The 12,272-nt window shown below is 52.9% G+C and overlaps 1 protein-coding gene across 1 annotated transcript in view; it reads right to left on the reverse strand.

The window, feature by feature from the left end:
- Positions 1 to 12,272, reverse strand: part of IL16 (interleukin 16) — a 90,681-nt gene that overhangs the window by 15,591 nt on the left and 62,818 nt on the right. Inside the window, exons 8-12 of the mRNA XM_047086736.1 lie at positions 12,039 to 12,255; positions 11,532 to 11,649; positions 8,910 to 9,042; positions 3,081 to 3,168; positions 610 to 1,088 (exon numbers count right to left, since the gene is read on the reverse strand). Of these exons, the coding sequence (XP_046942692.1) occupies positions 610 to 1,088; positions 3,081 to 3,168; positions 8,910 to 9,042; positions 11,532 to 11,649; positions 12,039 to 12,255 (1,035 nt within the window). The remainder of the gene's footprint in view (positions 1 to 609; positions 1,089 to 3,080; positions 3,169 to 8,909; positions 9,043 to 11,531; positions 11,650 to 12,038; positions 12,256 to 12,272) is intronic.

Consider the following 12,272-nt stretch of genomic DNA (forward strand, 5'->3'; position numbering starts at 1 on the left):
CGGCGGGAGCCGCTATACAGCCCCAGCGAACAGCTAAGGAAACTGAGGCTCCGAGAGCTTGGGATCCCCCCCCAAGCCGCACCTACGAGGAAGTGGGTGGGCAGAGCTGATCGGGAAAGAAGCCCGAAACAGTTTCTCGCCGTCCCATGGGTCGACTTGCTAATGACAGACGCCAGCTAGCTCTTGGCCACTTCGAGCCTCACGGTAGGCCAATCTCCCAGCAAAAGCACCACGCCTGAAGAAGCGTGTGCGAAACACCCCCCGCCCGCCCGGCACGGAACGGCCTTCTGGGGGCGCTGCTGCACTCCATCGTAAATTCCAGTATATTTTGGAAGGGAGCCCGGAGGCCAGCAGCAGGAACGGGGCTTCAGTTCTGGGCCCGGCAAGCCTCGAGTCCTTGCACAGGCAGCCCTGGGCTTGAGCTGAGCCCCTTCTCTCTGACGGAGCAGGAGAAACCTTCCCTCCCCGGGGCCACCACTGCTGCTTGGTGCTTGCTCGGGAACCACCGTGCAAAAAAGCGAAATTGAAACAACCAACAGCAACCACAAAACCAACCGCTCCTCCCGGCTCTGGCGCTCGAGAGAACATCCGACCCGTCCGGCCCCTCACCTGGCCACACGCCGGCAAAGTGGGCCCAGAAGGGCATGGGGAGTTCTCTCTCTCTTCCAGACTCTTCTGAGGGTCGCTGTCACTTTTAAAGTATTTTCTGGGCGGAGGCTTGGGCTTGGAGGTCGTGGGTTTCCTCACCAAAATCTCGAAGGATTTCTTCAGTCTCAGCGGTGGGTGGCTGTGCGGGAACCCAGGGCGGGGCGGGCTCTCCTGGGGCGGCCGGGACGGAGCCACGGGAAGCGTCCCCGGCTCCTGCACTGGGGACAGGCTCGGGCTGGGCGTGTGGACTTCCGGGTCGGAAGGCTGCTGCTCGCTGCCGCTGACGGGGCTTCCCCCGGGGGACCCGGACACGTAGCTGCTGTCGCTGCTGGAACGGATCATGACCTTCTGAGCCCTGCGATTAGGGGCTGCTGAGTTCCTCTCTCTCTCCTTCTCCAAGGTCGGCCGCCCATGCCAGCTGCTCTCCAGCCTCGGGACACCTGCAGGGGAAGCACGAGGAACCCCCACAGCTGGGCTTGGGAGGCAAACGCACCCTTGGCCGCGCTCCCGACCGCCCCGGGCTGCACGCTGCACCCCGGGCTGTCTGCTTCCCACCTGAGGTCACTGGGGATTTGGAGCCCGGCCGTCTCGGGTTTGTCCCAGAAAAGCTGTATGACTCCAGCTTGGGAAAATCACTCAACCTGAGTCTCCGTGTGATGGGCACGGAGACATGTCCCCAACTTGCCTGTCAAAGAAGGGCTTGTTGTCCCATCTGTGGAAGGGCTGGTGGCAGATGCCTGCCACTGTCCTCCCCTCTAGGGACTGCCTACAGGAGCTGTCTCCCCAAGGCGACCTCGCGTCCGATGACCGACGGAGATGGGCTGCAAAGGGGGGGTGGGCGGGAGCGCCTGCCACCAAACCAGACAATTCTAACGTGTCTTTTAGCTCCACAGTTCCAGGGCTGAAGCTGGCATCTCAGCTCACCTCCTCCCTCTGCCCAGCCCTCTTCTCTCCTCCCCTCCACGGGCTCCGACCCCTTGGACCCCTCCGAGATAGCACCCTGCATGCCAAGCTGGCCTCCTGGGAAACCCAACCAGCAAAAGTCCATCTTTTCACTGTAAAATGGGGATAATAATTATAGGGTCACCGAGCTTGTTTGGGGGCTCAGCATCGAAGAGAGAGAGGACACCGGCCAGTGTGCGTTGAGCCTTATAGCAAGAGGATACCATTTCCTCCAGCTGAGGACGAATCGACAGCTTCAGGACCACACTTTCTTAGCCATAGTACCCTTTCTCTTCCCTCCCATCCAGCCTTTCTTCCTGGGTCATCCCCGCACACACACCCATTCTCAGCACCACGTCCGTCCACACAATCCTGAGAGGCCCTATTCTGTAGCGGCAAACCACCCTCCGTGTGTTTCTTTTCTACAATCAGAGCTCAAAGGAGTGGGAGCAGACTGAGACCCAGCCTCTTGCTCAGATTCCAGCTCATTCCGGAGGGCCAGGAGAGCGAGGAGAGCCCCGTGGAAGAGAATCCTAGACCTTAGGAGAAAACCAAAGTCAGCCAAGCTCACGGTTTGAATCCTCGATGAAGAACAAGATTTCTTTTGCTTTTTCCTGGTCATAAAATAATGCAGCCTCATTAGAAGGAACTCGGCCCCAAAAAGAAAGAAATGAAAGTGAAGATCCACCTGCCGTCCGATCCACTGGAGACAACCACTGTCCAAATATGTGTGAGTTTCTCAGTGATATTTTCCCGAGCATAAATGTTGAGTGGGTGGAAAGGGTAGAACCTTTTCTCTGAACGCTTTCAGCCTGTGTAGCCTCCTTGTCAATATTTACATGTTGTTCTATCACACACTCCACGATGGCTTGGCCGATGCCCCTCAGCTGAGCACAGAGGCCGCTAGCACCCAGGGACTGAAGTCAGTCGACCTGGTTCCCGTCCAGATGCTCTGGGCACCACACAATGTGATTTTGGGTAAGAGAGCCTCTCAGCGGCCCGCTTTTTCCTTAGAAACGTGCATAAAAATTATATGTAAACATCCAGTAAAATAATGCATGAATTAGTTCCAGTGTCTGACATGACAAGGCCTTAAGAAAGGTTAGATATTATATTATTAGGTATTTTTTCTAAAGAGTCTATTATTATGAACTTGTGATTGAAAACTCAACTGTGTATAGGGGCAACTGCCAATGACAACCTGATATAAGATGACAGGGGATGGTGGGAACAACAGAGGCCAGAGGAGTGCCGGCCCAGTGAAGAAACATACAAATTCAGATGCTTCGAACATCGTGTGCCTCCCCAACAGAGCAAACACGTGAGCCGAGCTCAGCCAGTAAGCTGCTAGCTTTCAGCCTTTGTCCACGTTGCAGGCTCGTCGGTGATGTGACAGTCACATCGCTGAGGTAGAAGGCAAGTCAATGGCTCAACCCTGAGCTGTCTAAGAAGGCAAAGACGTTCAAGTCAAAGTTCACTGTTCCTCTTACCTTCCAGGCTCCACTGATGCCTCTCCTTTCCAAACTTGACATTCTCCACAGCCTGGGCCACAGCTTCTTTGAGTTGCATTTCAGACACCTAGAAAATACCGGTCACCTCCTCAAGTAAACGGCAGCAACGTCTGCATCAGGCTCTGAGTCCTATAGCAGCTCCCAAGCGTGGCCCTTGGATGCCAGGATCTGTCCTTCCAACCCACTCTGCAAATAGCTGACAGCGTCCACTTCTAGAAACACCCTATTGAGTCCAGGGCATCAGTGGTTCTCTAGTATATTGTCAGTAAAGTCCAAAGTCTGTCAATAAAGGGGTTCCCGAGGTGGCCACTCTCGACTCTCCAACCTTCTCTCCACGGCTTGCTGAAAACCTCCAGGCAAAGCTACCACTTGATACTTTACCACTTGGAGCATTCCACTCTCGGCAATGCTGCCATGACATCATCATCACTATCTTCATCACCATCATCGCCATCATCACCATCACCACCACCATCATCACCTTCATCATCATCACCATCATCATCTTCATCACCATCACCATCATCACCATCATCATCTTCATCACCATCACCATCACCAACATCATCTTCATCATCACCATCACCATCATCACCATCATCATCTTCATCACCATCATCATCATCACCATCATCATCATCTTCACCATCATCATCACCAACATCATCTTCATCATCACCATCACCATCATCACCGTCATCACCACCACCATCATCATCATCATCATCACCACCACCATCATCACCAACATCATCTTCATCACCATCACCACCACCATCATCACCACCATCATCACCATCATCTTCATCACCATCATCATCATCATCTTCATCACCATCATCATCACCACCATCATCACCATCATCTTCATCACCATCATCATCATCATCTTCATCACCATCATCATCACCACCATCATCACCCATCATCATCATCATCACCACCACCACCATCATCACCACCATCATCATCATCTTCACCATCATCATCACCAACATCATCTTCATCATCACCATCACCATCATCACCGTCATCACCACCACCATCATCACCTTCATCATCATCACCATCACTACCACCATCATCATCATCACTTTCATCATCATCACCATCACCACCAGCATCATCACCACCATCATCATCTTCACCATCATCATCACCATCACCATCATCACCATCATCATCTTCATCCATCATCACCATCATCATCACCACCATCATCATCTTCACCATCATCATCACCAACATCATCTTCATCATCACCATCACCATCATCACCATCATCACCACCACCATCATCATCATCATCATCACCACCACCATCATCACCAACATCATCTTCATCACCATCATGATCATCACCATCACCACCACCATCATCACCACCATCATCACCATCATCTTCATCACCATCATCATCATCACCATCATCATCATCACCATCCTCATCATCATCATCTTCATCACCATCATCATCACCATCATCATCATCACCACCACCATCATCATCACCACCATCATCATCTTCTTCATCACCATCATCATCATCATCACCATCATCATCACCACCACCATCATCACCATCATCATCACCACCACCATCACCATCATCATCTTCATCACCATCATCATCACCATCATCATCATCACCACCACCATCATCATCACCACCATCATCATCTTCTTCATCATCATCATCACCATCATCATCACCACCACCATCATCACCACCATCATCACCATCATCTTCATCACCATCATCATCACCATCATCTTCATCACCATCATCATCATCATCATCTTCATCATCATCACCACCACCACCATCATCACCACCATCATCATCATCTTCACCATCATCATCATCTTCACCATCATCATCACCAATATCATCTTCATCATCACCACCACCATCATCACCTTCATCATCATCACCATCACTACCACCATCATCATCATCACTTTCATCATCATCACCATCACCACCAGCATCATCACCACCATCATCATCTTCACCATCATCATCACCATCACCATCATCACCATCATCATCTTCATCCATCATCACCATGATCATCACCACCATCATCATCATCATCATCTTCATCACCATCATCATCATCACCATCATCATCTTCATCACCATCATCATCACCACCATCATCATCCATCATCATCAGCATCGTCACCACCACCATCATCACCACCATCATCACCATCATCATCACCACCACCATCATCACCATCATCATCACCACCACCATCACCATCATCATCTTCATCACCATCATCATCATCACCATCACCACCACCATCATCACCACCATCATCACCATCATCTTCATCACCATCATCATCATCATCATCTTCATCACCATCATCACCACCACCATCATCATCCATCATCATCATCATCGTCACCACCACCATCATCACCACCATCATCACCACCACCATCACCACCACCACTATCACCATCATCATCTTCATCACCATCATCATCATCACCACCATCATCATCATCATCTTCATCACCATCATCATCACCATCATCATCATCATCACCACCACTATCATCACCACCACCATCATCATCACCACCATCATCATCACCACCATCATCATCTTCTTCATCACCATCATCATCATCATCACCATCATCGTCATCATCACCATTTTGCTGTAACAGGTCACTAACAGTTAAGCGTATGACTTTTGGAGCCACAGTATATATAAAGAACCCCTACAAATCAACAACCAAAACCAAACAGCCCAACTAAAAAATGGGAAAAGAACTTGAATAGTCTTTTCTCAAAAGAATGTATACAGATGGCCGGCGAGCACCTGAAAAGGTACTCAACATCACTAATCACTGGGGAAGTGCAAATCAAAACCACAATGAGATACTGCCTCACACCCATAAGTGCTATCAAAAAAACCAGGAAACAATATGTGTTGGTAAGGATGCGAGAAATTGGAAGCCTTGTGTGCTGCTGGCGGGAATGTAAAATGGTGCAGCTGCTTTGGAAACGGTGTGGCGGTGCCTCAAAAAATTACAAATGTAATTATCACTTGGCCCAGCAATTTCACTTCTAGATACATGCCCAAGGACAATGGAGAGCGGGGACTCGAGTAGGTACGTGTACACCCCTGTCCATAACAGCATTATACACAATAGCCAAAGGTGAAGCAACCCAAGTGGCCACTGACACATGAGTGGATAAACAAAATATGGCACGTACGTACAACCGAGTGCCATTCAGCCTTAAGGATATGCCGACGTGCGCTACAACGTGGAAGGACCTTGAAGACATTTTGCTGAGTGAAATAACTCGGTCACAGAAAGACAAGTCCTGTACGATCCCACTTACAGGAAGTACATAGAGGCATCAACACTGTAGAGACAGAAGGTAGAATGCTGGCTTCCAGGGGCTGGAGAGAGGGCGAATGGTGAGCTGTTTAATGGATACAGAATCCCAGCTTTACGAGAGGAAAAGCGATCTGAAGGCGGCCGGTGGTGCTGGTGTCCACCCCACTCATGCCATTGAACTATACGCTTGCGAGTGGGGAAGATGGTCAGTTTCACGTTAGATGTATTTTACCACAAGGACCAGGTAATAACAATACACGAATCACCGACAGCGCTGGGCACGTCGCCCGGCAAGCGGCAAACTCTCAGTACAGGAGAGTTAATATCGCCGGCAGTTCTGCAAGGGCAAAGACCGCTCCCCAGTTTCAGAGCTGAGACACCAGGGGTGCTGGGAGATCAGATGAATGTCCAAGAGGTCACTGCGAGTGAGACAGGAGCCCGGCATCCCTCTGTGTGCGCACCGGTCGTCCCCGCCTGCAACGCCTTCCAGGCTTCCAGACCCGGCTCCGTTTTCTGGGTCGCCGGCACCCTGACTCCCTCAGCCTCCGTGGCCTGTCTGTGTGCGCCCTGCCGTGCCCCTCCAGCCGGCACCAAGCTCCTCGAGGCCAGGGCTCCGGCCTTGGCCCCACACCCTGACTCCAACTCCACTGCCCTCTCCACACGGGACCCCAGAGCGGCAAGAGTCACTGAGCCCGCCTCCTTTCCTTCTGTCGCCCAGAGCTGTAGACGAAGTCCTTGTTCACCTGAGTACGAAGCTTGCTTCTCTCTCGGGTGCTCCTCCTTCGTCTAGTGCCACCACGGAACAGAGCTGGGCTCGAGCCCCACTACACCAGCTGCGTGTAGATCTGCCTGTCAGTCTACCTCTGTCCTGTTTCCGCGGGGAGTTGGGAGTCTGTTAGCTACAAGCGCAGGCTTTGAAGCCTAGCGTCTTCCTGTAGGAGCTCCACCACGGAGCGAGTTCCTTTTTCCTTCCTGAGCCTCGGTGCCCTCCTCTGTGAACTAGCAGGGAGCATCATACTGACTTCAGAGGGTTCTCCGACAACTAAACGCTATCGCGCTTGTCACGTCTTTGAGCAAGTATGCCTGATACACTCAAGGATTCCATAGTGACTATCACAGCGTCCCCAAAGGAACCCCAGCAATGCCCACGGTGTCCACTCCCAAGGCTCCCTCCAACCTGGGCTCCGCTTCTCAGCCATTATCAGCCCTGAGTCTCACCGCCTACTGGACACCCCATGGGTACCTCAATCTGCTTACGCCCACATGAGACCACTTCCTCCCTCCCAACCCCCTCCTCCTTCCCTTCTCGCCACTGGGGGGTGCTGTCGCCATCGCTCGGTCTTCCGATCCCCAAGCACCCCAGTCATCCTAGACCCCTGTGCCCCAGGCTAATCAGCCAACAGTACAAACAATTCTCCCCCAACTGGCTCCATCCCTCTGCCCACATCTACTGTGAAGTTCAGGCCCTCACCATCTGGTTCCTTTCTCTTCCAAACTCCAGGATATACCCACCCCCCACCCCGTCCTCCAGGGCACAACCAACAGTTAAAAAAATAAAATCTCGCCTGCTTCCGATTCTGTGTCTCCCTCGCTCTCTGCCCCTCCCCAACTCACGCTCTGTCTCTCTCTCTCTCTCAAAAATAAATAAACGTTAAGAAATTTAAAAAATAATAAAATAAAATCTGAACATTACTGCACGAACAGCCACACACCCTCCCCTCGCTCCTCACCCCCCGCAGAATGCCACGCACGCTCCTAAGTATCCCGTGTGACTCCCATGCCATGCCGACCTGTACCCTTAGCCTCTCCACCTGCGCCCGCACCCCAGCCCCACGCTCCTCCCTTCCATGGCAGGTCCCTTCCTGACTCTGTAGCTCCACGGAACGACCTTCCTCAAATCCTCTGCCCGGAGGCAACTAACTCCTGGTAATTCTTGCTTCATGAATTACCTACCTACCTTCATGCAACCTTCCTTTCTGTCTCCCTCTTCTCCCTGTCTTCCCACCCTGTGTTGTAATTATTTGTAGGTCATCGTCTCCAGCCAGACCCCGAGCCCCAGAGGGCAAGACCATGTGCTACGAACTTGTCCGTTCCTGTATGCTGGGGTGCGCAGCTCCCGACAGTCGCGTAGTGAGCGGGTCCCTACTCGATGCACGGATGAATTGGCCCCGGCCTCCACGTGCAGGGATCCTGGGTCTGTATCTTCCTGCCCGAGAGCTTGTCACCAGCTGTAAGAGCTTCCCTAAGCTCTTAGTTGCCTCTGGCGTCTAGGAGTCGGCCAGCGGACCCCCGCTGCGTTCACTCGCTATTACACTTGGAACAGGTTCTTGGGAACTCGGGTCCAAACCCAGAGGGCATCACCCGTGTTCATCCATTGCTTGTCCCAAGTACGGAAAGAGTGAGCCTGGGAGGAAGAAGACGTCCCGGTGGGGTGTTACCTGTGGGTCTGGGTGCCGGCTGACGATGATGGGGACGGGCCCAGGACTGCAGTGACTCAGGATCGCGTAGACTTCATTGAGCGTCAGGCAGTGCACAGGGGAGTCATTGATTTCCACGATCTCGTCCCCACACCTGGGAGAGCATACACGGAAGCCGTCAGCGAGCTAACCCTCGTGGCGTTCGGACGCTCCCTTCCCTGACACCCCACTCAGGGACTTCGCTCTCTGACGGGACCTAAAACTTACACCAATAAATAGAGCTCCTTAGCCACCCGACTGACATTCAGAGCAGGACGGACCAAGGCAGTGCACGCTCACTCCTCGCTGCGCGACCACAGCGTGGGGGACGTTTCATACCCATCTCGTGGGTCAACGTGAACAAAAGTTGGTCTGAACTTTCCTCTTCGTCTTCCCCATTAAACTCTGTCTAACCGAGATGGGGGGGTGTAGGTTAACCCGATTTAAGCGATTAACCAATGAACTGTGATATAAGCAATCACATCCTCTCCTCGGGCCTCACTGTTCCCATCTGTAGAATGGTTAGGAGGAAAGACGGATGCTTTGCGCTAACAGGTAAAGAAGATATAACTGGGCTGGGAGCAGCGGAAGCCCTTGCAAAAAGAAGGAAGGAGAGAAAGCATGGAGTTCATTCTCGTTGGAAGATGGGGATCGAGTTATGGAAAATTGAGAGGTGCCCTGTTACCTACCCAGAAAAAAAGAAAAAACACAAGGGAGGTAGAAAAGATAGGGATGTATCCGTACTTGGAGGATTTGGGCAATCCAACCCCCTTGTCTCGGAGCTGGGGAAACCGAGGCACAGAGGGTGAAATATTCTCAATAAGACCTAGCTTAGAGTTTAAAAAAAAAAAGACTTTTTCTAGAAACAGCCACGTAGTAAATGTCTTAGGCTTTGCAGTTCACACCCTGTTGCAATGACTAAACTCTGATGTTGCAGCGTGGAAACAGCAGATGTAGACGACGTGTCAACAAACGAGCGTGGCTGTGTTCCGATAAAACTTTCTTTAAAAAAACCAAGCAGGTGATGGGCCCCAGTTTGCTGACCACTGGTGTGGCGGGTTATCAGCCCAGCGGGGATCGGAACGCAGGTCTCCAGGGCTGAGTTCACCGTCCCTCCCACTGTGGTCTGCCGTCTCCCGTCACAGTTCCGCTCAGCCGGTCCCCCTTCCCCTTTGCTAAGAAAGCACGCATTTTTGGGGCGCCTGGGTGGCTCAGTCGGTTGAGCATCTGACTTCGGCTCCGGTCACGACCTCACGGTTCGTGGGTTCGAGCCCCGCGTCGGGCTCTGTGCCGACGGCTCGGAGCCTGGAGCCTGCTTCGGATTCTGAGTCTCCCTCTCTCTCTGCCCCTCCCCTGCTTGTGCTCTGTCTCTCTCTCAAAAATAAACATTTTAAAAACTTAAAAAAAAAAAACAGAAAGTGCACATTTTCTTTGATGTAACTGAAGACCACCGCAGAAGCTTCCAGAACAATCCCTACCCAGCTGCAGGTCTAGGGTGGACGACTCTCTGTCTGAAGGGATTAGGGCTAAGGCCGTTGTGGTGACTGTGCAGTCATGTCCCAGGTGACAACATGGCAGTTCAGCAAACGGCTGTCACCATCCTGCACGTGACAACAGCAAATCCGTCTCGAATCTAAAGCACCATCGAGACGGCATCCCGAGCAGGCGTTGCCCTTACACGGACTGCAGTGGTGGGAAAACCTTCAAAACTATGACAAAACTCTCCGGAGTTAGCAAGCCTCGAACCCAGTGAGAGAAGGGACACGCGAAGATGCGTGAACCGGAAATATCGTGACAGGTTAAACCGGGGTCAATGGCACCGAAACCCAACTCGCTTACTGGAAAGGAGATTCAGACTCGGGCATCTCTTAGAAGTTATCTGCAGGGACGTAGGTCTGGAGCGTCCGCAAGGATCTGGTTTATACCATCAAGAAACTGAGTTGACACTACTGATTTGCTTCGTAAGTGAGCGTCTTTCTCCGTACAGGGTGCACAGGCAAACCTCCTCGGGGCTCCTATTTACATCACCGTAAATTCTGTGCTACTTAGATCTGAATCAAGGTGTGTTCACTTCCTGTTTCCCATTCTGGACCGGCATTCCCTGAGATAATGCCTCTTCTTTTCTTTTTTCTCTTTTCTTTAAGGACAGAGCAAGGAGGAGAGCCAGAGAAAGAGGGAGAGAGGATCCCAAGCGGGCTCCGTGCCGTCAGCACAGAGCCCCACGTTGGGCTCGATCTCACCAACCGTGACCTGAGCTGAAATCAAGCGTCGCACGCTTCACCAGCCGAGCCCCCCAGGAGCCGAGACAATGCCTCTTGAACTGCAACGTGCACACAGATCCCTGAGGGTCTTGTGAAAAGGCGGGTTCCGCCGTGGCAGGTCTGGAGAGGGGCCCGAGATGCTGCATTGCTAGCAAACTCCCGAGGGATCTCGCTGCCACTGGTCCGGGGACCACAGCTGGAAGAACGAGGCTCTGAGCCACGCTTGGGTCATTCTACATATCTCGTCTCCAAATTAACCTGCTGCCTTCTAAGGAATTCCTTCCCCCGATGGAAATCAGGGCTGTTGTTATTGTTGTTTTCAAACACAGAAATGAGGACATACCAGAGCCGTCCATCCAAGTGTGCCACAGACCCCGGAGAGAGCGTGTGAACGAAAATGCCGGAGATGCACTGGAAATAGGGCACACTGCACAGGCCGATGCCCAGACCGACGCCAGCCTCTGGAAGGCAGAGCAGGAGGGAGGGCGGGGGGCTCGGGACCGAGCGCGAAGGACCTCGGCTCCCCTGCCACGGTTAAGAACGACGGTGCTCAAGGGGGGGTCCCCGCCCCAGACCTCACGGCGTATTTCGCTGTGCCCGCAGCCCTGGCCCCGGTTCCCATGTGTGGTGTCGCCTTGTTGGGGTATGCTCTGCCCCTCGCCCCACAACCCCAGGCTGAGCGTGGACGGTGCGTCCTGGGCTTCTGCAAACAGAGCCGCAGGCCTCGCTGCTCGACGGTGGCTGCAGAATCTGCTTGTAGGCGACAGACACCCTGTCCTGTCTCGGAAAGTCTCGGGGGGGCCCCCCGGTGGCAGGAGACCCAGGCAGGAGGGCAGGGGCGCAATCCCACCTTTCTGCAGAGAGACCTCCACCATGACTCTGTAGTTGGGCTTGGCCGTGCTGGGGGGGGCGGTGGGGCTCCCCAAGCCGAAGGGCCCGCTGTCCTTGGTGGCACAGGTGCTGGAGCTCAGGGAGCGGCACAGCGGGGGCGACAGGTGGCTGCTCGGCGAGTGGGGTGCCGTCAGGCGCGTTCTCACGGTGAGGGTCAGGAGCCCCTTTTTGGCTTGCTGAAAGGAAGGGACCA

The sequence above is a fragment of the Lynx rufus genome, unplaced genomic scaffold (assembly GCF_022079265.1).
Source record: "Lynx rufus isolate CCGP_SWC_20201006 ecotype Redwood Valley unplaced genomic scaffold, mLynRuf1.p SCAF_21, whole genome shotgun sequence".
Taxonomy (NCBI): Eukaryota; Metazoa; Chordata; class Mammalia; order Carnivora; family Felidae; genus Lynx; species Lynx rufus.